The sequence below is a fragment of the Cetorhinus maximus genome, chromosome 15 (genome assembly GCF_964194155.1).
Source record: "Cetorhinus maximus chromosome 15, sCetMax3.hap1.1, whole genome shotgun sequence".
Taxonomy (NCBI): domain Eukaryota; kingdom Metazoa; phylum Chordata; class Chondrichthyes; order Lamniformes; family Cetorhinidae; genus Cetorhinus; species Cetorhinus maximus.
The window spans coordinates 98,147,184-98,174,241 of record NC_135893.1 but is presented as its reverse complement, the minus strand read 5'-3'; the positions used below and the strand labels follow the sequence as shown (position 1 = coordinate 98,174,241).

The following is a 27,058-nucleotide window of genomic DNA, read 5'->3' as shown; positions in this document are numbered from 1 at the left end:
AGTTTTATTGTACCTGTGAAGCAAAGGTTTTCATTTCAGAACATCAGTTTATAAAGTGGAAGCTAAAGTGAATTACTGTATGCGTCATGTTTTATTGCAGTGTGTGTTGTAATTCTTGGACCAGAGGTTTACAGGTAAGGATATGGAAAGATATTTCCAGAATGTGAGCTGCAAAATGTTCAGCACAATCTGAATATTATGATAACTGAAAGAAAAAGCAAAAAAAAAACTACATGTGCAGAGAAACTAAAACCAACTGGATACTGAAAACACTCAGTGGATTGGTCAGAAGAGATGCATTAATATTTCAGGTATAGTAGGCCCTTTATTTTAACATAGGGACTGGTCAGAAAGCTCAAAATGTAGCAAGTCAGCTGCAATTTACAGTTTGAGACACGAAGTGGGCATAAATAAGATTTTTTTTTAAAGCAAGTGATAACTTCCTGCAATTGTTGAGCTTAGCCTGCAATCAATGAATTTGTAGTATTAATGGGGACAAATCACAACTTGGTGCAAAACATTGGAAGTACTTCCGGCCATCTATTTTTTTATTTTTTCAAGGGATGGACAGTGTTGATAAGGCAAGAATTTGTTGCTTATCCCTAATCCCCTTGAGTTGGCAGTGTCCTGAATCACTGCAGTCCATCTTATGTAGGTACGTCTACAGTGCTGTCAGAAAGACAGTGCCAGGATTTTGATCCAGCAACAATGAGGGAACGGCAATAGAGTCCCAAGTCGGAAAGCTGTGAGACTTGGAGGTGGTGGTGTTCCCATGCGTCTGCTGCCCTTATCCATCTAGGCGGTAGAGGTCATGGGTTTGGAAGGTGCTGTCGAAGGAGGCTTGACGAGCTGCTGCAGTGCATCCTGTATGTGGTACACACTGCTGGCACTGTGTGCTGGTGGAGGAGGGAATAAATGTTTAGAACAGTGGATGGGGTGCCAATCAAGTGGGCTGCTTTGCCCTAGATGGTGTTGAGCTTTCTTGATATTGTTGGAGCCGCACTTATTCATACAACGGTCATCTATTTTTTTTGTATTCCTGATTAACGATCACAGTCAATGGCAAATTTATTTTATGATAGGTCAGCCATGTACAGCCATAATGCTGTCACTCAATTTGGTCTTTATGTATATTCCACTGTATTACAGCCCTGTATAATACAGTTAATCAAAACCTGGGCAGCAGAACCATGTTGGGGTGTGAGCTAAACTGTGATTCAGGTTCACTGACAAATTCCACTCCAGCTCTCTGGTCTGTCTCCATTCCAGCACTATGACCTCAACTATGCTGCCAACTGTTTTATTGGGATCTTGCACAGAGGGACCATTTACACATGAGAGTCAATCAGGCTACTCCTTACGTTAAGAGGAAGGACCTACTACATCTTAAACATGAACGCATTTCTTCTGACTGATTTGCTGAGTGTTTCCAGTATTTTCCTTGTTCCTTTTGGATTTCCAGCACACGTAGACTTTTGTTTCTTCCTTCAGTTATAACGATATTCAGATTGCCCTGGACATTTTTCAGCTTCCAAATGGGAATATTTTGCAAAATCCTTACCTATTAACCACTGATCCAAGGATTACTACACACAGTGCAACCAACTTTGATGCACATGGATATTTACTTCAGCTTTCACTTTATAAACCGATGAAATGAAAACCTCCTACTTAGTAGTTTCCTTTGCAGGTACAGGAATTCAGGGTGAAAACGCTGAGCTGAACACTTGTACTGCAATGAAGTTGTACTTCATTCCAATCCTTTTTATGACTCACAGTAAGAAAATATTAACTGGCTTAGAGACTACAAATTCCTAGTTTGGCTTAAGCAGCTCATACAGATATTATCCATACTATAACTACTGTTTTCTTGCCATTGCCGTAGCACACATTACACCCTTTCTTTTTAAGAGGATTACTAAACATGTTACTTGGCGTTTGTCATATTTTTCTATTTTTACAACTCTCAATTGTCATTGCTGTTACTTTCTATTTCAGTTCACTCTCCTTTCCCAGTTTTCCTTTACATCCCATTGCTTCATTTTGTTCAGTCTCTGTTCTCTTTCTCGGATGTGATTAATCTCCAGCTTCTGCGCTTTAACTAACTTTCACTCTCATTTTCACTTTCTTACTTTCAAGGTCTTTTATTTTAAATTGACTGCTTGGAAAGTTAAAATACAACTGGAACACAATGTACCTAATGCAATCTTCATGAATAGTTACACAATGGCCATATCCTTAAGCATCTTTTGTAAAAACATCCCGCCAACTTGCACTTAATTTGCCAAATAAATTTAGTAATTTTTGATAGGAGCAGCACTTCTGAAATTAAGTTTTTTTTTTAAAATGAACGCAGCCTCAATTTTTATGGCTTCTCTCCCAATCTGGTGTTGACTGATAATGGTAGAGAGGGGACAGAGCCATTGAGAGCTGTAAATAAATTAGGAGGTGTAATGAAAAATGGCATTGAAAGTTAGCAGACCAGGCAATATCTGGTAATATAAATCTATCTATATGTTGCTGAAAAGAGTGACATGTTGCCAAAGATTTTCATCACGCACTCATCAGGACAAACGCAAGAATGCCAAATTTCAAACAATCACAACAATTTATACTACAGGAGAAATTTATACTCAGTCAAGCTCGTAACATGGCTCATTGATGCTTGTTAGAAGCGATATATAGTCATACACAGGGACCTATTCTCTGCAAACTAAAGGAATATGTTCATGCCTTGCGACATTTTTGAATTACCCAGGAGCTTGGGAAGCCTATAGTTCCCCATTGCTTTCTCCATAGCAATGCCTCAGCCAATCAGCAACCTTTTCTCCTGTAGTATAAATTGTCGTGATCATCTGAAATTTAGCATTCTTGTGTTTGTCCTGGTGAGTGCAAGCCAAAAAAGCGTCAGCCATGTCTCTCCTGACAGCAATACTGAAGTTCTGTAATATCAAGCGACTGTGTAACAACTATATATCTTAAAAATGTTACAAATGCAGTCTCCCCATCAACTTTTTTCATTCTAAATTTCTATTCTATTTATAAAAGAAGTTGCCTATGTACACTTGTTATACTGTCCCCCTACTGAAGATGCACAGTACCATCACTAGCAGAAAGCTACAATTTTGCAAGGTAATAATTGCAAATATGTAGCATCTTTCACTAACTCTGGACATGCCAAAACACTTTATAGTCAATTAAATATATATTGAACTGTAACATTAAAAAATACAGCAACTAATTTACACACAGCAAGATCACACAAACTACAAAGTGATAATGACCAGTTAATTTCAGGTGTTGGTTAAAGGGTAAATGTAGACCACAACACCTGGGAGAACTCCTTTGCTCCTCTACATAATAGTGCCATTAGATCTTTTATGATCACCCGAAACGGCCTTTGTTTAACATCTCATCTAAAATATGGCAACCTCTGTCAATGCACTACTGAGGGAGTGCTGCATTGGTGTGCCAGCCTAGATTTTGTGCTCAAGTGGGGCTTGAGCCAGAGATTTTCTGATCGAGAGGCAGGAGTGCTACCAACTCAGCCACAGCTACTAAATATATATTATAAATGTGGACATGAGGGTTTATAATGGACCAATAAAAATAAAAGAATGTATGACTTAAAACAAAAAAAAAGGCACTGAATTATGCCAGCATGCCTTGGTTCAATTATGCTCTAATCCGGTTTCACCCAAATACTATAATTGGTCTTCACTCTCATGCACACTGTCATGAGAGACTGATTAACTTAATAATTCACTTAATGTTATTCCTGCAATGTTATGTTGAACCATACAGGCTAGGGAAATTCTATGTTTACTTCTTGACCTATGCAATTAACTGATCTCAGAGGCAGCAGTGAGTAAACAATTGTTGGAAGTGCCTAAAGAAGGGTGTTGGGGGGGGGGGGGGGAGGAGGAGGAGGAGGAGGAGGAGGAGGAGGAGAAGAGAGACAGTGTGTGTGTGTGGAGAAGAGGGTGGGCGGGAGTGCGAAATTAACAAGGGTTCTTGCTCCTAGATACTGGTTATTATCCAGTGACTGCTTCAGAGAAGGTCTTGGTATGAAAATCAGGTTGACGAGATCAGGCTCAAATGCCAAGATCTGCCTCAGCAGTCAACTAGCCTGCTAACACTTCTTATTTGGGCAAAAATTAAGATAGTCTACTAAAGCGAAGCACTAGAAGCAACTGGTGACGACAAAAGTTACAACGCTTCTTGAGCCAATGCCTTGAGGGAAGAGTGAAGAAAAGCAGTGAAGGGCAAAGCTTAGCAATTTTCTCCTGGCCCCAAGAATTATTTTCTAAGAATATTTTACAAATATATAACTTTGAGGTGCTGTACCAATATTTTAAAGTTTCAGGTCAACTCACATTAACAGTGCATGCATACACCATGACAAGAACTGCATTCACTTTCAATGACAATGGAAACAATCCTTCCTTTGGTTTCTTAAATTTTATCCAATTTAACTTGAGCTCCAAACAACAGAAGACAGGAAAGTTGTAGCAAGTTATGCGACAGGTTTTAGCCCAAAACAACCATCTCATGGAAAATATTAATCTGGAACAGTTAAAACGCAAACTGGTCTATTTATTACTCCTGGAAAAACTCAGCAGGTCTGGCAGCATCTGTGGCGAGGAGCACAGTTAATGTTTCGAGTCCGCATGACTCTTCATCGGACTCGAAACGTTAACTGTGCTCCTCTCCACAGATGCTGCCAGACCTGCTGAGTTTTTCCAGGTATTTTTGTTTTTATTTTGGATTTCCAGCATCCGCAGTTTTTTGCTTTTATCTATTTATTACTCCACCTGTCAATTCTTGTAAATTATTGGAAACACAAAGAAATGCAAATCTTTACTTAAATGCTTCTTCAACGATTATACAATAAACTGCAGATCACTACTCCAAGCCAAATCGTGATTTAAAAATCTAATCATTGTTTTCAAATCCCTCCATGGCTTCACCCCTCCCAACTCTGATCTGCACGAGCCCCACAAACCTACTAGATATCTAGATTCGAGCATACCACCTTTCAATCACTCCATCATTTGTAGCTGTGCCTTTAGCTGCCATTTCTAACTCCTGGGTAACTATAGTACTAACTCCCTCCGCACTCCACCCCACTGCAATGGGTCTCTCCCCACACCCCACCCCCCCCGACCGCAATGGGTCTCCCCCCGCACCCCCCTCCCCACCTCATGGGACTCCCCCCAACAACCTCCATAGAACCCACCCTGATCATCTGACTCTCCTCCCCAACCCCCTATTTGACTGCCTCCCTGACCCCACCCCCCACCTGACCCGAACAGCCCCCCGACTAACCCCCACCTCCCCAATGATCACCCAACCTCCCAATCCTACCGACTTACCTTCCAAACCTACCTTTTCCATGGCTTCTGGAAGTGGTTGGACTTTTAAATTCACCTGCTTTACAGCAACTAGTGCCATAAAAAAAGGGGCGTGGTTTCCTTACCTCCAACTGAAAGCCTCAGGAGCTTGCTGCCCTACACGGTTCTCGCCCAGCCTGAGTCAGAAGGTCAGGTGAGAAAGGCCTTTCTCACCACCAGCCAAGCTACATCTTGGTGCTCGTTGAAAAGTTCTGGCAATGAGGCATTTTGCCAAATGGCTTTGACAGTCTGCTTGGGGAACCATCCTACAGGATCCACCCTCTCCTTTTCCCACAGGGCCTCTAAGATGTTACGTGCCGACCACTACCTGCCGGACTTGTGGTCAAAGGTGTTTGTCTGCATAAATGTCCAACTGCTTGGAGCGTTCCGTGGCAGTGTGGCCAGACCCATCCTTCACAACACTGGGGACAGGTAGAACCGCAGCACGTAGTGACACTTAGTGTTTGCGTACCGAGGGTCTACGCACAACTTGATGCAGCTGCACACAAAGGTGGCCATCAGGACGAGGGGGATGTTGGGCATGTTTTTTCCCCCTTTATCTAGAGGCTTGTACAACACATCCCTGTGACCACGATCCATTTTCGACCTCCAGATAAAGCGAAAGATGGCTCGGGTGATCTCCATCGCGCAGGAGTGTGGAATGGGTCAGGCCTGTGCCATGTATAGCTACAGCGCCTCACACCTGATGACCAGGTTCTTACCGCAATGGAGAGGGAGCGTTGCTCCCACATGCCCAGTTTTCTTTTCACCATAACCACTCGCTCCTAACACATGCCCCGCTCCCTCCGAACCATATCCCCAGCACCTTCAGGCCGTCAGCCCTGAAGGTGAAGGGGACAAAGGATCAGTCAGCCCAGTTCCCAAAGAACATGGCCTCGCTCTTCCCATGATTTACCTTGGCTCATAAGGCCAGTTCGAACTGGTCGCAGATGTGGATCAGTCTGCACACTGACAGCGGACCCGAATAGAAAACGGCGACATTGTCCATTTACAGGGAGGCTTTGACCCGAGTGCCTCCACTGCCTGGGATTGTCACTCCTCATGCCCGGATCCTTCCTGATGGACTCAGCAAAGGCCTTCCCACACGCCAGGAGTCACAACCCCTCTGCACGTTGCCCTCGAGGTGGCTGCGGTGGGGACGACACCGTTGTTCACCTCCTTGTGGATTGTGCCTTTGCAAAGAAGGTCTGGAGAGAGATGCAGTGGTTTCTGTCAAGGTTCATCCTGAGCAGCGCGGTGACACAGGACTCTGTGCTCTAGGGGGCACACACCGAGACAAACATCAACTGCAGCTGGAGGATCATCAACTCGGTGAAAGACGCTCTTTGGTCGGCCCGAAACTTGTTGGTCTTCCAGTGCAAAGAGTTGTCTCTGACCGAGCGTTGCAGACTGGCACATTCCATGGTCCAGGACCACGTGCTGAGGGACGCACTAAAGCTTGGGGCAGCCGCCGCAAAGGCACAATGGGGAAAGGTCACTGTCTAAGACCTTTCTGCCATAGTGCACCGAGGGGCTGGGAAAGGTATAGACCCCCTCGGGCTGTACGGCTCACAATGAATGTATGCATTGAATACTAATTGTATTAGAATTGTACTGAAGCACCTCAGAGTGTAACATCATGTATGTTGATAACTCCAATCCCATTGCACTGTCTGTAATGACCATATTGAAATTGTAATATTCATTGATTGTATTGAAGCACCTCGTGATCCATGTGTAAAAGTTGAATCTGATTGCACTTTTTGTGATGGTGATTTAGAAATGTTTTTCCAGATATTTTATGAATAAAGTATATTTTTCAAAAAAAAGTCAGGCGAGAAAGGATTGCCTGGATTTCGAGGTAGGAAACTAGGAGCGGAGTGGCAATCTATTCCACAGAAGTTCAGGCCCATAGCGCTATCTGGCACTTTACCACCCAGAATTATCTAGTAACTGGAATTTCTAACATTTCAATTTTTTTTTAAAAAGCCAACCACTTTCGGTGTTCAGATAATACATTATTCAAAAAAACAAACAAATAATAATTGACAATAGATTATAAATCTGCAGAAGTTGTTCTTAGGCTCTACACTGAAATTATTAAATTATTGGCTTATCTTTGGTTACTGTGCCTGAACAAGGATATACCGCATCTTGTCCTGCATCCAGTGTAATGTAACTCCCCATTAATCGGCATTTTTGATTAACCGGCACCAGCAATTCCCCGAGCATGCCAGATATCAAAGATTTTACTCTATGTGCAAATTCCAGTTTGCACTTAGAAAACAACACCACCAAAAATAGAACCTTCTGACAGTAATAGAAAATAAGTTACTGGCCCAGCAGTGTGATTGTCTCACACCTCTAAGCGACCTCAAGAGTTACACCTTCTTAAAAAAAAAAGCAAGCCATTCTGATGTCTAATTAGCTACAGCAATAAGAACAATCATGTAAAATGATTAAGAAAGCGAAGGAATTCCAACTCAGTCTTAAAAAGACACACTCCAGCACTGTGCATTCACTCGCAGATGCACTTTGGCAGCAAAGTATATTGCACATTATATGGTCTTCTTACAAAACAGCACAAATAGGAAGGCCTGCTAATATATTAAGGTTACTCATACTATGCTCCATTTGAATGCACGTGCTACGTTCCACACATCTGCAATAGCATCGTCTAGACCACAAAATGTCAATTTACTGAAAGAATGCTGTTGGTCTGCCAATCGACAGAAATACTTTTTAACGCACAGCAGTTTAATGTGATTCTATATATCTGTTGCTCTAAACCAATTTTACAAGGCTATTTTGAAAAGGCACAATTTTAATTTTATTTTAATATATATGGTTTCACTGTCACACCAACCATGAGCAATATGGATATCCAAATGTTTTAGAATAACTTATATTCTCAAAGATTATGCCATGGTATTATAAAATTACACAATAATAAATATTGACCCTTTACCTGTTCTTGGGACACTAATGAATAGACATACAATGGCAGGAAAAGTCTGTTTAATAGATGGTCCGTTAGTACATCGTTCAGGAATTCACAGTTAATGATCAGGATATCATTCAGGTAATGTAGGTGATCCAAATGTTCAGCCACCAGGTCACTCAGTTTGGCTCTATTTCTATGCCTGCCACAAGAAGAGTTAAAAATTACCAAGGACATCATGGAATTTTGCAGCCTGCAACTCATACATTATAGCATCTAACCTCAACAATCTGGAATGTCAAAGAAAAAAAATTCTTCTTGTCCTAATAAATGAGATAAACTCAATAATGCTTGTGGAATCTACTTTTTATGTGCAAGTGCCTGAATCCCTTAAATGCACAACAATGGAGAAAGAAATAGCTAGATCACTTTCCATTTACTCATGTCTCTTTCATACATACAAACAATCTGGATACAATAGGTTCGGAGTGCTGCAAGTCTCAATAAGGAGTGCTGAAGAATTATCGAGAAACTAAAAGGATTCAATGAACAAAAGCGAGATTTTTTTTTTAAAAAAAAATAAAAGACATGGGAAAAATTCCTTTTCCAGCGGCACTGCAGAGATGACGTCAATTCACTGGGAGCAGGTTGCAGCACAGGCAGCGTTTCTCATTGATATAATTGAAGAAAGCTGCCACCTGCCCCAAGGGAATCGAAGTAGTCTGCAAAGCGCCATTTGAAGCACACAAATTTTTCTGCAACGTTGATCAAATCAGAGATCTGAAGAGAGTATAAAAGGTGATATTCAACTCTGGCCCTGATTTCAAGGTCAGCAGCTGCTGACCCTGAAGAAAGCTGCCCACGAGCATCTAGGTAATCACTGTGGCATAGGTTTCCCCCTTTTCCAACGTTAATTTGAATCTGGTGGCAAGTCAAGGAAATCTCCAGCATCCATCAACGTTGATGGGTAAGCAGCCAATCGCAATGGAGTATTCTCACAGACAGCAAACCAGGAAGAAAAATGCACATTTAATTAAATTTTACAGAAAGCTAAATTTAAAATGATTGGGTCATACACATGGGATTGAGGAAGAACATAACATTTCATAAACTTTAAGAACATTAAAATGTGGAATTTTTTCCCCCCCCGTAGTGGAGAACTTAGACATTCCACAAATATAAAAATCAACTTTTCAGGATCAAGGTGGTTTTGCAGAAGCAATTATGAACTTAATTACCAGTTAATAAACCAGTTACATCTCATTCAAAAGGTGCAACTTTTCAAAAGTTCTAACAGTGAGACTAATAGTGTAAAAGGGCATCAGTTCAGTGATTTCTAATTAATTGTCATTTGGGGGAACTTCAATAGCGCACCATACAGAGGGGTGTAGAATCACTGACAGTTATGCCTGGTTTACTGCACATGTAGATTCCAGAATGTGCTGTCAGTTTCAGAGGAGTAAAGGTAGCAAATGCTGATGGCTTCACCACTACAAAACCAGGCTTTTGTTTCAACTTTTAAGAGTTAACACCAAAAATTCCTAATTTAATACTATAACAAAGCTTTTTTTTTGATACATCCACTCAATAAATTTGTTAAAAATTTAGAGAAGAGTAAAAGACAGTAAAAGTCAGCAGCACAATACTTTGAGAAGTGCTACTCATTAATGACTTTGAGGGTTTTAATATCAGTTTCTTTTGAATGTGCATTGCCAGAAGCTCAAGTGGGGCCTGTCATTGGCTTTAAAAAAAAAAATGGTGCTGATATGCAAATACCTACTGATGATTTGGCAGGTTATATATTAGCCAACCAAAGTTTCATTTCTTACAAACATACCAAATGTGGATTAACTGAGCCCTTGACAATGTAGATGGCAAAGCACACACAAATTGCTCCAAGCATTACAAAACATTTTGAAACTCACTCTTCATCTGTTTGCACGCAGTTGTCCAACTCAATCACATGGCTTCCAATGAACCAAACCAAATTGGAGAAATAGGGAACTGCTGTTTTGTCTCTGATGTAGTGCAACATAAGCTGGTTATCCACTGTCCACATGAAAAGCAACACACAGCTTCTGGTTAAAGAAAGCAAAACTGAAACTCTACATTTCAGTACTACAGTCAAAACACCTTGAGTATCAAACTACAATGTTATTTCTGAGATAACTATCATTATTATATAACTTTAAAGGGATCATTTTACTATCACATGCTCTCATTATGTTAAGTCCAGTCTCTGTTACCTTCAAATGTACTTGGCCTTGTTCAATCTTGTTGAAATAGCACTGGAGCTTTTAAGCAAGCATTTTTTAGTTCACAAAACAAGGGGCTTTTATTTTAACTTCTTTGGTTATCTGTTGAGTTTATTTTACCACATATACACCTTTTGTTTATGAATCCACTGTTGCTAAATTATCAGATTGCTTATCTAACATCTAGTACTGGTGAGCAGAAATTTTCTCCAATTAAATATTGTCTGCAGTCTACACTACAAACTCCATTCCCTAGCTCCGACTCCATCCCGCTCCATGACAACCGTCAGAGGCTGAACCAGACTGCTCATAATCTTGGTGTTATATTTAATCCTGAGATCAGCTTCTAAACACATATTTGCACCATCACTAAGATGGTCTATTTCCATCTCCATAACATCACCCAAGTCCACTCTGCCTCAGCTCATCTGCTGCTGAAACCTTCATTACCTCTAAACAGGCAGACTTAACTATTCCAATGCAATCCTGCCCAGCCTCGCACATTCTACCCACCATAAACTTGAGGCCATCCAAACCTCTGCTGTCCTTGGCCTTAAATGCACTAAGTCTTGTTCACTCACCACCCCTGTGTTCACAGACCCATATTAGCTCCCAGTCAAGCTACATATGAATTTTAAAATTCCCATCCTCTTTTTCAATTCCCTTCATGGTCTTGCCCAACCCCACCTCTATAATCTCCTCCAGCTGACAAATCATAGGTATCTCAGTGCATCTTAATTTTAAATGCTCCGTTCTCAACAGTTGGCAGTCATGCCTTCAGCTGCCTAGCCCCTAAAACTATGGAATTCCCTCCCCTAAACCTCTCCACCTATTTCCTTCTTTAAGGCGCTCCTTAAAACCTACCTCACTGACCAAATGTTTGGCTGTCTGGCTATTTCTCATGTGGCTCAAATGTTGGTTTATAACGCTCTTGTGAAGTGTCTTGGAACTTTTATTATGTTAAAGATGCTATATAAAGTTGTTGTTGCTGCCATTGAATGGCTGAATCTTTTTCAGCACATTGATCATCTGATATGGCGATTGATTTAGTAAATGATATTGGTTGAATAATTACATGCATGATGGAGTTATCATTCCACCACAGTAGGCTGATAATACATGGGAATTAATATCGCAATTGCAAATAATTTACAACTAATATTATTTACTTCCACCAGTTCAAGTGAGATTTCAAATACATTTCAAAGTTTTGAATTAACCAGCTCACAACATAATATGCAGCCTTCATGCATATTAAAAAAACTTTACGTATACAATTTTCCTAAGTTCTAACCTTGAAAATGAGGAAGCTTCAGCCCACATGATCACAGATTTGATTCCCTGTCTGTGCTGGGTGAGGGTTAGCTGATATTAGCTAACGTTCAAACTTCTCATAAATAACGCACAATTTATTTGAACAATTTTACCTGGTATTCATCAACGAACTAAATACAACTGCACATTCCTAAACCCAAAACAAAAGCTTTTGTGGAGTCAGAGCTGCACAGATATAAATTTGGTGACAGGGGAATTCTGCTAAAATAAACTTGTCATTATTTGATTTTTTTTTTTGCTGTAGTCAATGCTTACAGCCTCTGTATTATCATTTAATTAGTTATTCACGGTATGAATATAAATATTTTGTTTGCAAACTTTTGTCTGAACATTTTAACATGCCTTTAATAAGGTATTATAGCGCCCTCTGAAGTTCAAAAAAAGGTGTTTTTGAAAGACTAAAATCAAGTGCACTCCCAACTTAAAAACTCAAACTATGTTCCAGTAAAACTGGCCATTGTGATCACCAGTTTTATTCCACGTTATCAGCAAGATTTAAAGTTGCATGGGGTGAAGGGAGAATTATCTAGAGACTTGTTTGCCATTATATAACATCCATTTTCGTTAGCTAGAAAAAAACAACCAAGGAATATCTGCAAGGTTACAATCCATAAAATTTGGAACATTTAGAAACCATTTCCGAATCTGAACAGAATTTCCCTCCCTCTCTTTTAAAAAAAGGAATGTTTAGCAATATGCTGGGCTTCAATCATAGGGCATTGAGTAGCCATATTTCAACTATTTTTTTCCTAAATAAACGTGGCTGTGTTTCTGTGGAAAATCTGTCTGATAAAAGTACTTGTACTTCAGCTTCAAAGGAATAGTGAATCTTTACTGTAATTCAATTCACCCCTAGTTTTAACTACCCTGTAATCTTCCAAGGACATAAGATAATATATCTGATACACAGCATAATAATATATCTGCTGTTAAGCACAACACATCTAATGATTAGAAGAAGCCTTGCTTATTTCTGATGTACATACCAGGAAGCACCGATAACAAACCCCAAAACATAAGATAAAAAGGTTAATCAACTTACATGACACTGGAGTGTGGTACATTGGAATCATCATTGAAGAAAGGACAAAAAAGAGAAAACAATTAATAAGTACTTGGAGAGCATGACATCCTCCAAAAGATCTATCTGTAGTAGGAAGCACACAAAACTGGGAGCCACAGTAGATCATAAATTACACCAGAGCAGATCAATAAAAATACTCCAGGAAAAGCTGCCATGTGCAGATTATCAGCACAGTCATTATTTGTAATTACTCCAAAGCACAAAACATTCCACAATTTTTGTGTTAGGAAAGAAAGGGGTGCTGTGCTTATCTAAGTGGGTAACATGAGCACTGGTAAATAGAACATTTTTTGTATCCAGCATCACTCATTTCCAAGTCAAGTTTAGCACACACTTTATGGAATGTACAACTCCCACGAGGCAGTTTACTACCATTCCATTGGCCTGTCTGAATAAGCTGTTTTTGCACAGTGGAATCAGACATACGACAGCTGAAAATGATATCAGCCCAGATTGGGTTTAAAAGTAGATCCACAGGCTATATGTGCCTCTCACCCTGTTGGATTCTTAGCAAAGGAAGTGCAACAAGACTGACAGCATACAACACACACACTACCTGTGCATGAATAGAGGGGAAAAAAAAATGTCTCCCCCATCATAGACATAATTCAACATTTGTTCAGTTGCTAGTTGCTTTGGAGCAATTATATGTTTCTCAAAAACTGATAATTACTTTGAAGTGGTCTTTGTGGTGAAGGCTCGCACCATTAGGTGTAGGAAAAGTTAAATGCTATTTTGTGGGCACCAATAAAACCCCTTGGTAAATGCATATGTATTTTACATACACATTATCCAAAATGTATTTTCCTGCAAAAACAAAATAAGACTTGACAGTTGGTTGCTTGGTAACTTAACCAACCTGTTTGGCTACAGGTTCCCCATGAGCAGGGTCTCCAACTAAGGAAATCCCAGATTAACACTGAGCGAAGAAAAACTGTTTATGTACTCGGGTGGGGGAAATAATTGCAGAGAACAACATATGCAGCATCATGCGATGCACTTGGCAAATTATATTCTTCAAGAATTAGGGTTCACTGATTTGGCCTAGTGTCATTCTGCTACAAGATCGGAAACATGTTTAAAGCATGTTCTCCAAGGTTCAATTATTGTTCTCGTAAGAGAGCAAATATTTTTAAATTGTGATCACTCCCACTGCGCAGCACTACAATTCACCGAGTTGACACCTCCAACTATAGCACAAAAAATCCAGCACCCATCAATAGCACCCGGCTTTGTTGCAGACAAAAATTCATGTTCAATAAAAGAAGAAACTGACTCAAAAGAAGTCAAGAGAGCTGTAGGTGCAACTTTTAATTTAACATCAATTGAAAGAAACTCATTTGCTATAGACCTTTCACAAGGCTGCCAAGGACAGCTTCTTTTACATTTGACAAGCTGTGCATGCACTACATTTCTTAAAACCAGAAATATATTGTACAATACATCTGCCTCTCAATTCAATGCTCTGCATGCAACTTAGCCTAGATAGAAAATTAAAGGCAAAACTATTGTAACTCCTGAGAATGAATTCCAGACTTAAGCTCATCTTAAGCAGGCATGTAAGATTTATACTGGGGTTAGTTTATGGATCTGTAGCAGAGGAAATGGGTGCAATGGAGAGAAAAGTGGAAAGGACTTAGAGGTAGGTTTTGTTTTTAAAATTATTTTTAACTGCAATTACCAGGAAAAAAAAGGGGATAAAATTTTCAATATTACACTTATACAATCAATTTCATTTGCAAATAAAAATTTTCATTAAGAAACAAGACAGCAGGCCATAATTTATAAACGCTTAGGATGGTTTGAAGTAAACATCTTGACCAGCGCAGGAGATTCAAAACACTAAAGGCATGCTTCATTTGTTTTAGCATGCCTTCTTTCAGAACTTTGCAAACATTCACTAATGGCATTCGTAAGTATAATCATACAGCGTTGTACTCACCTTTATATACATTAAGGGTGATTGTCCTCACAGCAATTCTGACCATGCTCTCTGGGTGGTTGAAAAATTTAATGGCCTCCGTGTACAGGGCAAAATCATTCGTGTGCTGGAATTATGGGAGACAGTAAAAATTGAACTTGTAAGGGATTAATTACAAGGGTAATTTTTTTCTCTTATTTTATCTAGTTTTAAAGTTTTGTAATGCCCTTTTCAACTGCTAGAAATGTGGGGCATAGAAATGTACAGCATGATGGAGCTCTAACACATTGCTCTGCTTGCAATAGATGTAAGAACATAAAAAATAGGAGCAGGAGTAGGCCACATGGCCCATCGAGCCCATTCAATACGATCGTGGTTGATCTTGGGCTTCAACTCCATTTTCCCCCAACCGCTCCCCATATCTCTTAATTCCATGAGACACCATGCCTATCCCAGCCTTAAATGCATTCGATGATGAAGCATCCACAACCATCTGGGGCACAGAACTCCAAAGATTCACAACCCTTCGAGTGAAGCAATTTCTCATCTTAGTACTAAACAATCGTCCCCTTACCCCGAGACTGTGCCCTCGTGTTTCAGATTCCCCGACCAACAGAAACAATCTCTCAGCGCCCACCCTATCAAGCCCCTTCAGACTTTTGTAAGTTTCAATGAGATCGCCCCTCTCATCGTAGGACGACCCCCCTCACCCCAGTGACCAATTTAGCAAACCTTCGCTGTACCGCCTCCAATGCAAGTATATCCTTTCTTAAGTCTGGAGATCAAAGCCACACACAGTACTCCAGATGCAGTGGGTTTGTACCCGTGATTTTCAATTTCACCTCTGGTATCCCCCAAGGGTGTTTGTTAATTGTAGGTCAAGCATTTCCCCCAAAGTAACAAACAGAACAGCAAAATCCAACCTCTCTTTCACCTCCTAGCAATAGCTTACAATTCAGCATCAACACAAATCTGGAAATAGATCCTTGAAGGTGCATGGTACGTACGGGGAGACCAGTTAGGTGAAAAGTAAGTTATAAACTTAAATCTACAAACATATACGACGAGAAGTTAATTAAAATAAGCATTTCACAAGGAGAAAATATTTTCAGAATGGTAGTTAAATGGAAGCTCCAAAGACAAGTTTCCAAGAAACTATCACAGGTGCATTTTGTAGATCAACGTTATAAATAACTCAAATAAGAGAGAAATAAAGGAACAGATAATGAGAACACTAAATAAACAAACTTTTAAAATGGCTCATGTTCTAATGTTTTAGCATTCACTTCTTAATTACAAAAAATCCTTTCAACTCATAAGAATTTTTAAAACCACAAATGATCATATGCACCATACTTTTTGAGGGAACCTCCAAAGTAAAATTTCATAAATTCTTTTCATTTTATATTTCATATTACAGGTGCTTTTGGGATGAGCTTTGCAGGTGAGATATAGTGTCTAAACTGGGAAGATCAGGGTGATCAACACTAAATAACCAAAAATGACTAATGCAGAACAACAAAACATTTTAAAGCACAAAGGTTGCAATGGATAGGCAATCAGTTCTGAATCATATGATAGAATGGGTTCCAGATAGAAAAAGATCCAGAAAGAAATCAAGGTTGAGATAGCAAGAATGGAACAGAAGCTAACAGTACAGGCGCGTGAGGTGCTATCAAAAAATATCATAACGGTATCCATGGCCAGTACAATATATATACCTACATTCACACTTTTTTTTTTAAAAACACATTTTTTTTAAACAAGGAAAGGATCACTGTGATGGAATGTAAATTTGCATATGTAGTGCTCCACAATGCTGAGGTTCCTAATTTAGCAACATCACTGTAGAGAACATCCAAGTAAAGGCAAAATGTTTTGTCGGAAGCACAGAATCCAAGGCATAAGCCAACCAGAGCCATTCTCTTTGTTCTTCCAGTCACTGGGTGTAGATTAGCATTGACAGAAATCAGGAAACACATCAAGTACCAGGCAAAAAATAATACTGCATAGGATGGGAGTCTAAAAATTAAAACAAAGCTGAAAATGGTCCTCAGCATGTCAGGTAACATCTGTGGGAAAACAGAAATAAATGTTTCCAGTCCAAGGTCCATCCCCATGTATGTCTTTGATTTCTGTATGTTCTGTACATCTTTTATTTCTCTCATTATGCACCCCTTTGTGTCTCTTTATATCATTTCCGCTACGTAAACACCTCCTGTTCTCCACCCAAGCACTATACAAGTCATTCCACTTCTTATCTTGGGCATGTTTTATCTCATTCTTCCTTTCCTTGTTCTGTTCTTTTTTAAAGGTTCATGTCTAGTATCTTCCAGTCCCGAGGAATGGTCTAGTTTCTGAAACGTTGATTTCCCCAGATGCAGCCTGAGCTAAGTATTTCTAGGCTTATTTTTGTTTTTAGTAGCAAATCACTCATCCTCTATCATTAAATAGAGCACGGTGCAGGGAGAAAAGCAGAAAAGGAGCTTTTACAAAGCACAAGATACACTTTGTAAATTTGAGTCCAACTTTGCTATAGTCTCATGGATAAATAGGCCACATTTATGGCACTGAGCCACAGAGACCAAAATATCAGGTCCTCTCCTTGCTCTATGCTGGAATAACTGATCTCAGCCAAGGTAATGGTTAATTTTACAGTCACCACATTGTTGGTCTTCAGAAGTTAAAAATGCTAGAGATCCAGCTTCCGACTGGTAACTACTGACCCCTGGTGGAGAAGGGAAGCATATGAAAATTGGACAAGGGTTTGCTTTGACTTAAATACAATGAATGAATAATTGCCCATCAAGTCAACTGGTCTTGATTCACAAGTAAAAAAAGTTACTTAGGTGAAGTACTGCAAGGCATTGTGGAACCATAATTCAGCATGAATCATTACCATCCTCAGACGAGGGGAGCAAGGGGAAGAAAATTGGTGGTTGGACCGCAATTTATCCGAATACTTATCTCAGATATAATGCTACTGGGCCTAGGCTTCTGGAGGTTATAGGCAGTCTGTAAATACAGTGCCCATCTCATCATAACACTCGAATGCGACAGGGTAGCACACTGGTGTATCGATATATGATGCCACAGAACACATGGAAGCCAGGGGTGAACCTGTCTCAAGGTTCAGTGGGTCAATGAGGTAGGGGCAAGCAGGAGAGGATGGGTATCAAACAAAAGTTAAATGCTTTCCAAAGGAAGGGGGTGAAGAGGAATGAAACAACATTTCAAGAATTCAACTAGCTGTTCTCACAAATTCTCTGCTGTGATCAAACAGCACTTTAGGGTTTGAGAATTAGGGTAGTTGTGAAGGGCGGAGGGTGAGAAAGAAAATGTTACAAAGCCAAAAAAAACCATGAAAAATCATCAGCGAAAGAACTATTGGTATGTTGTGCGTGAGGGTGAAATTAATTTTACAACGAAAACCTACATGTGGATCACAGCTCTGATTGGCAACTTGCACATTTGGAGACTAGCAGCAATGTTAGTAGTACATGGAAATAATTCTGGTTACACCTTTCTTTCACCAGTGTTAGTACGACCTCTGCTGGATAGAATAAGTTACTCCATACCAAACATATCAACCTTCATAAAGCACACACCATCACTTGTACTAAGAATAGGAAGAGTTTTTATTAGTTAACTAATGGCTGATTTACGTTAACATATTTTCCAAATTAGTACTTTTTTTCCTGAAAATTGACTGGAATATTAGCTAGGCAGCAACTCAAAACAAAGAAAATGCAACTGGGTTTGGGACTGCCGGAGAAGACGCTCCCAATGCCACATAGGTAACACCGTAACATGTCACAACCTCTCGCCCACAACTGCTAACTCAGGAGTTCCTAATTTAAGCCATGCCATTAACAAGCAGAGCTGGTCACTTCCACACAGGTAAGGAGGCAGGGAAAAATCCTGAATTAAGCACATTGGTCATCTCAAACCATGGTCCTACTAGCTGGATAGTGAGAAGCAATGCCAGATTCCTCAGAACAAATTCTGCATCTATCACATTGGTCAAGGGAGGGAGATGTGTGTGAAAGAGAGAGGGGAAAGATTTGTTAATAAACTTCAGAATTATCTTTCAAATGCTAACTAAAATGGCTAGAACCTCTCACTGAGAATTCCATAAAAGTCAACAATTATTTTATAAAGTTATATCATTGATAGTTATCTTTTCACTTCTTCAAAATATGGTACTATTCACCATATCTTCATTAAGTAGAAGAATATGAGAGTCTTGCTTATTTAACACTTAACAACAGAGTTACAACTGAAGGAAAGTTTAAATGTTAGCCCTGTGTGTCAAAAAAAATCTTACTATTGTTTCATTTATCAGGAAGATTTGGGAAATAGCATACAATTAAACCTTCATTCTTTTATGCTGTTTTTAATTTAACTATTAATTCTGCATGAAACAGAACAAAAACTAAATAAGGACAACCCTAATGAATAAAGTTTTATGGTGATTTACAATATTTCCAGCACGCTATATATCAAATACTAAGAAGTAAAATCCATATTTGTTCAAAGTCACTTTTAACATCCACGTATGCTTACAAAAACTAAAATCACCATTTTAAAATAAAAATTCCATGCTGTATCATGTTCCAGTATATGACGAACTTTCAGTCAATACTTTTAAAAATTGGACACGGACTATTAAAATGGCCCCTGCAAATCATGCAACCTTTGGCCTTTTGAACTCCAGGCAATCCCGAGTCTCAAGCAAATACCTAATTAAATTTGGACATTCACAACTATCCGGGGAATTCACACACGCCTTTGTTTAACAAAAGAACGATAGAATTCCAGCCAACCTCTCTCTCTGTTTCACCGTGGACAAAAGGAAACATTGAAACTCAATGTGTGTAAGATGAATATGAATGGATCTTATTACCTTCTATTATATTATGATAGTTTCCCTCATCCAAACTAGGCTGGATGAATCTCAAGGTGTCAAACACAGGATTATTGGAGTCAACAGACAGATCACTCTTCTTGGAAAAAAGAACTTTGAACTTGCGGAAGTCACATGATAAGGGAACGATTTTGGCTGTCTGCCTTTAAATCAGCAGAAGCTGCTTGCTGACAGGGAGAGTTCCACCGAAATCCATTCGACTAGCAAGTCATCCAAGGTAATAAACAGCAATACCTTGAAAGTGGGAGATCCTAACTGTGAGAAGGACTCTCCTCCCCACCCCATTCTACCCAACCTGTTCCAACTTAGAGCACATCTGAGAACCAACCTCCTGGAAATTCGATTACAGGAACCCTGGCAGCTTACTAAGAATCCTCCACTTTACAAGAACTTTACCTCAACTATAAAGCATCACCTTCATCTAAGACTATGGGCCTGCCATGCAAGAGACTGAGGTAATTATGAGTTGTAATGTATTGCTTTACCTACAACTGTATCTAATCTTCGTGTTTGAGAGCGTGTGTAAGACGAGTGAGTGAGACATCGTATTTAAAAATCTGGGACAAGTGTGATATTAAATAACTTCCTTTATTTTAAAACTCACAAAAAGATTGTGGCTGGAATTATTCAATTGAGACACACACTCTGAGGGAAGGAAATACAAACCTCTTACATACAAACATACTGATCATGGGCAGAAAAAAAAGGAACACAAATTCTTTTGACAGTTGGTTCTTACCTCATTGTAGAAAAAATGCACCGTATGATTGTTAAGTTTAAGGGAAAGAGTTTTCAAGAAGGAAATGTAATACGCCATAATTTCCTCATCAGAGAAGTCAAACTTGTGCACAATGATAGAGTTTACATGGTTATTAGACAGCAGATAATCTGTAAGAGAATGATAACACTGTAAAAAGTTTGAAAAACTAGATTTTTCAGTCAATGGAAACTCTGGGAACATGAATATCTGTGCAAGCAATCAGTATCTCTCATGGCTGCAGACCATGAAGCATTTAATGCTCAAGTTGGAAAAAAAAAGTACTCTATGCTTGCAATTTTGAGTATTAAGATTTAAATATAAACAAGCGATTGCATTAAAATCTGCTAAATCCATCACACCTCGAGCCATTCCTATTGATGCAGGGATACAGGAGTTTTCTTTAAAAAGGCATTTGTTAATCAAACAGAAACACAACTTTAACTTCAAGTTAAAATTAACAAGGTTGTTTAAAAATTGTTTCATGCACTGCATACACACATTTTCTGTTTTTATTTATTGAAAATAAACGTGTGCTTTCTTAATTTACTGTGACTTCAACTTAAAAAATGAATTTTGAAGCCAACTAATTATCTCACCTATGACTTGTTGAGAGGCCAGTGCTAATCATGTCACAAGAAAGATTCTAAATTCTAACACTTATGATACTGAAGGGAGGAGACAGTGAAAAATACAGAAAAAGGCAGTTTATTTCTTCATTCTGTTTTGATTTATTTTAATTTAAAAAGTATAGTTTTAAAAGCAAACACCATCTTTGGTGGAAAACAGCCGAGAGGGGGAGAAGAATGAGGGGGCCTTAGCTTTTTGACATCCTTCCTTTGCGGAGCTGGGTTAAGAGAGTGGATAGGGGTTCAGATGAGCCGAGTGACAGAAGAGCCAGGGAAGAGAAGGATACAGGAGTTGACTGGGTAATTCAGAAAGGAAGAGATAGGGGCAGTTATAGTGGTGAGGGGTTGGTAGGAAGGGGAATATGCAGTGGCAAGGTGAAGGAGTAAGGTATTATTTGGAAGCATGGGGGTGGGAGAAGCACAAGTGATTGGGTGAGGGGAACACAGCCTCTGAGGGCTACATTTTCTCCATATCTGCCACTCCAAAAGCAACCATTAGCCATTGGTGACTTCTTGCTCTACCACAACAACCTTCACTTACCGCTCAAAAAGAAAAAGAGAGTATTAGCAGAGCACAGAAAGAAACAGGAAGCAGAAGAGGGCAGAGCCAGACACAGACCAACATGAAGATGTCAGAGATGGGTAAGTGAGAGACCATATTCTCTGACTTACCATAGGCAACATCACAGAAATCAAGTAGTGATTTATAAAGGATCAATGCCAAACATAAGGAGTCCCTGGTGAGAGAGCAGTCCCTTCATGAATAAGATTAGTGGTCATATAATAGAAGGTGGTAAAGTTCATAAGTGGAACAAAATGAATAGTCCTTTTATAAACTTCTTGATGTCGTGAGAAAAATAGTCTCAGTAACAATTTAGTTTACATCTTGTGTATTCATCCTAGATGCACACAGCTTCAGAGATGAAGAGACACAACTAGTACAAATTTGATGTATAAAAATTACATAAGAATATATACTTACACAAAGAGGTTTCATGGCTAATATTTTCAAACAGGATATTGATGGTCTGAAGCAGCTGTACACAAACATAGCGCCCGGATTTCTGGCGCAAGATATTTAAGAAGAAGACAAACATGTTTTTCTCCAAGAAAAAGCTGAAACAAGATGTGCTTTTGTTAGCATTCAAACAGAATGTAATCAGCTATTTCACACATTGGCAAGTTGTCAATGCAAGTCCACATCTACTACTCCAAGACCATCCTTGAGAGATTTACTCCACAACCAGCCAGCTCCCTTAAAGCCCTCTCCTCTCCCGTCACCTCCATCTGACCTCCAACGTGCAAAGTCCATGGACTCCTTACCCCAGGACTGAGACTATCCATCCAGTTGCTTCTACTGCTTCCATTCTTTCCACATCATCAAATTTCCCTGACCTGGTCATGAATCCCTACCTCCTTCTAGTTTCTCTCCTGTCTTCAATTTTGTTTCAAAAGCACAATCATTATCTCCACTCCTCAAAAGGCTGCCCTTGCAAGCGGACACCCGATCACCAACTTCTCTTATCCTCTTCCAAGTTTTTAAACATAATGTCACTTCCCAAATCCATGCCCACCTATCTAAAACTCCATGTCTGAATCTCTCTAATCAGGTTTCCATCCTTAACACAGCACAAACAGTTCTAGCCAAAATCACAAATAAGATCCGATATGACTGTGACCACAGTGCACTATCCCTCCTTATCCTCTCTGCAGTCTTTCAATGAAAGGCCACACAATCCTCCTCTAATGCCCATGCTCTAATGCCCCTCTTGGTGGTTCAGCATAGTTAGAAATTAGACCAGGTTGTCTGATCGTATCCAGAATATCACCAGCAATGGGTTCTCTTCCAACACTGCAGCATTACCTTAGGGCTTCCTCAACGATCCACCATTGACCCCTCTCCACTCCACTTACTGATCATTACGCAGCCCTTTGATGACATAATTCAAAGACATGTGGATCATTTTCTATACGTAAACTGAAGACACACAGCTCTACTTCTCTCTCAACTCTCTCAGCCCCTCCACAATATTTGCAATGTCAGATTGATCAAACATTCATGGATGAGATGTTAAACATTAGGACGACTAAAATTATTGCCTTTGACACAAACTTCTTCCCACAGCTTCCAACTCCATCTTCTCCCAGCCAGTTTCTGGCTGAACCAGATGGTCACAATCTCTGCGAGTCACTCATCCCCAAGCTGAGCTCTCAACCCATAACCTCTCCATCACAAAGACAGCCTACTTCCACTTCTGTTACAGTGTCTTGATTCCACCCCTACCTTGGCACACCTGATGCCGAAAATATCATCCATGCACTTGTCACCTCCACATGCAACTATTCCAATGCACCCCATTGCCAGTCTTCTACCCTTCACAATGTTCAGATCATCCAACACTCTACAATCCAACAGAAAGTCCCACCCACCTACAATGGTTCAACACATCAAATTCTTTACAAATCTTATTTAAATCCTGTCCTACGCCTAAAGCTTTCTCCAATTCTATAAGACCTCTTCATTCCTCCAACATTGACCTTTTTGGTCATTTCACCCCCCCTTCCTTGGGGACGGGTTTGACAGTAATGCCTTCAACGACAAATGAATCACATTCTGGAAATCCATGCATAAACTCGTCTTCTCAACCTCCACACCACCCCCCTTTAAAATCCATCTCTTTGGCCCTCTAATATCACCTTCTATGGTTTGGCATCTATTTAAATCCGATTATGCCTCTATGAACCAAGGAAGGACATTGCCCTCCTTTAAAGACACTACTGTATATAAATGGAAGCTGATCTTGTTGTTGAAAGAATAGGAGCCACCCTAGGCCAATAGAATTGTTAACTTGGACAATGTTATATTGCTGGGCATTTGGGGATAAAAATCTGAAGTCCCTATACCAGTAGAAGTGTGACTAATATCAATATAGCATATTATCTTTGTTAAAGCCACATAGTCCACGATCGTCCCTGATAACCCAAGGCACATATTAATGTCTATTTCAGTTGTGTAGAGGGGAGGGGGGTGGGGTGGGGTTTGCCACTGCTCTTACAAAGGTGACAGTGAGCCATCTTCTAAAATTGCTGTTATGGAAGGAGTTCCAGGATTTTGACCCAGCGATGGAACAGCAATCTATTTCCAAGTCAAAATGGCATGTGACTTGGAGAGGAACTTTCAGTTTATGGTGTTCCCAGGTATCTGCTGCCCTTGTCCTTCTAGGTTGTAGAAGTCACAGATTTGGAATGTGCTGTTGACGGAGCCTTAGCAAGTTGTTGCAGCATATCTTGTAGATGGTACGCACTGCTGCCACTGCGCATCGGTGGTGGAGGGAGTGAATGTTTAAGGTGGTGGACTGGGTGCCAGTTGAGTGGGCTGTTTTGTCCTGGAAGGTGTCAAGCTTCGAGTGCTGTTGGAGCTGCACTCCAGGCAAGTGGAGAATATTCTATTACACTCCTGACTTACACCATGTAGGTGCTGGTACAGCTTCAGGGAGTCATAAGGAGAATTGCTCACCACAGAATACCCAGCCTCTGACTTGCTCTTATAGCCACAGTATTTATGTACTGGCCCAGTTCAGTTTCTGATCAATAGTGGCTCCCAGGATGATGATGGTAGGGTATTCGGTGTTGGTAATGCCATTTAATGTCAATGGTAGGTGGTTATTCTTTGTCTTGTTGGCGACGGTCATTGTTTTGTACTTGGATGTATGGCGCGAACATTACTTGCCACTTATCGGCCTAGGCCTGAATGTTGTCCAGGTCTTACTGCATGATGCTTCAGCGAAGAAGAATTATGAATGGAACTGAACACTCTGCAATCAACAGCGAACATCCTCATTTCTAACCTTATGATGAAGCAAGGGTGATTGATGAAGCAGCTGAAAATGGCTGGACCTAAGACACTGCCCTGGGGAACTCCTGCAGCAATGTCCTGGGAGAGATGACTGATCGCCAACAACCATAACCATCTTCCTTTGTGCTAGGTATAACTAAAAGCGGTGGAGACTTTTCCACCTGATTCCCAGTGACCAGTTTTACTGGAGCTCCTTGATGTCACTCTCAGTCAAATGCTGCCTTGACATCAAAGACAGTCACTCTCACCTAATTTCTGGAATTCAGTTTTTTCATGCATGTTTGGACCAAGGTTAGAATGACATCTGAAGCCAAGCAGTTCTAGCTGAATATCGGTCAGCAGGTTATTACTGAGTAAATGCCACTTGATTGCACTGTTGGTGACACCTTCCATAGCTTTGATGATGATTGAGAGTAGACTTAAGGGATGGTAATTGGCCGGTTGTATTTTGCGAACAGGACATACCTGAGCAATTTTCCACTTTGAGTAGATGCCAATGTTGTAGCTGTACTGGAAAAGCTTGGCAAGAGGTGTATCAAGTTCTGGTGGGCAAGTCTTCAGCACATGATATTTTCAGGGACCATAAACTTTGCTGTATCCAATGTGCTCAGTCATTTCTTAACATCACGTGGAGTGAATTGAATTGGTCAACGACTAGCTTCTATGATGGTGGAGAACTCAGGAAGGGGCCAAGATAGATCATCCACTCAACATTTCTGGCTGTGTTGGCTTTATGGTTCTGGGTAAAGCAAGACTAGTCAGGTATGAAAGTAGCTGCTGGTTGTTGGAACTCGGGAAGATAGTGTGCTGAAATCGCTGTACTTTTCTTCCCAGTATTGAGCAACTGTATGTTTTAGTACTTCACCATGTTGTTCAATAAAACTAGGGTAAATTACTGGTGAAAGCACAATTATCTGGTATTAAAATCCACAAGACACTTGCCTTCAGAAAGTCAACCGCACAAATCAACAATGCAATATTCTATGGGCATGGTTCACAGGGTATAACACAGGTTAGCAGCACAGCACTGTGACAACATGCTAGTTCATGTCATGATAGGACACAGATTTGTGCCTACAAACCTCATGCAGGGGAGTTCTAGTCTTGCCATTAAGGGACTCATAAGGAAAATCAAAAATAGGGCTGTGCTTTTGGAGACTACAATACAGGCAGCATTAGAGCCATGTGAACAAGTTGCCTACTTGGATACTTGTCAGGAAGTCACATCTGAACTGGGTTTACAATTCTTTTGCTATTTAAACAATAATTTGCGAGTGAATTCTCACACTGAAGCCACACAAAGTATATTTGCCCTTGGATTAAATGGATTAATATAGAATTTACTTCATTATCGTTCTACCCAAATGAAAAACCATGAACATGAATCACGACTTACTCAAAAACAGAGCTGTCATTTTGATCTCCCCAAATAAGGATTTCTGTGATAGAACGAATGGTCTCCACCAGCAGGTTACGATTACTATCCGTCACAGTTGTGTTCTTTGTTAAGACATGGTACATGTACCTAAGGAAACATCAATATTTAAATGTTAATTTATACTACAAAATCACATACAAAACTGCAAAAGATCTGATCATACCCAGATTACTAGGGACCTAATTGCTGTCCCTGTGAAATAACATAATTATTATAAAATTGAAGTGTTGAAAATATATAGCAGTCTTTTCAAGCTACAATCAACACGGTATATACTACAGTATACATTAAAAAAATATAGGCCCAGATTTTGCTGTGGTAAATGACAGTACAACCATCAGCATTCGCCCTCACTATTCCACTTCTGGAGTCTGCACATGCAAAGTAACATGAAAATCCAGTTGTTGTTATTAGTGAGTGTACTTTATTGCTGCCCCAACACTGATCTGCTGAGCATTATAGTTTGAAGTCTTGGTTGCTCATTTTCTCTCCCCCCACCATCTCTCCTGTGGAAAATTACCT

At 40.0% G+C, this 27,058-nt stretch overlaps 1 protein-coding gene across 1 annotated transcript in view; it reads right to left on the bottom strand.

Annotated features, from left to right (window-relative positions):
• The window catches only part of clec16a (C-type lectin domain containing 16A), a 287,366-nt gene that overhangs the window by 253,834 nt on the left and 6,474 nt on the right, over positions 1–27,058 (bottom strand). The window contains exons 2-8 of the mRNA XM_078559039.1: positions 26,495–26,623; positions 22,225–22,358; positions 20,596–20,744; positions 14,951–15,056; positions 12,967–12,972; positions 10,260–10,383; positions 8,362–8,536 (exon numbers count right to left, since the gene is read on the bottom strand). Coding sequence (XP_078415165.1) covers positions 8,362–8,536; positions 10,260–10,383; positions 12,967–12,972; positions 14,951–15,056; positions 20,596–20,744; positions 22,225–22,358; positions 26,495–26,623 — 823 coding nt within the window. The remainder of the gene's footprint in view (positions 1–8,361; positions 8,537–10,259; positions 10,384–12,966; positions 12,973–14,950; positions 15,057–20,595; positions 20,745–22,224; positions 22,359–26,494; positions 26,624–27,058) is intronic.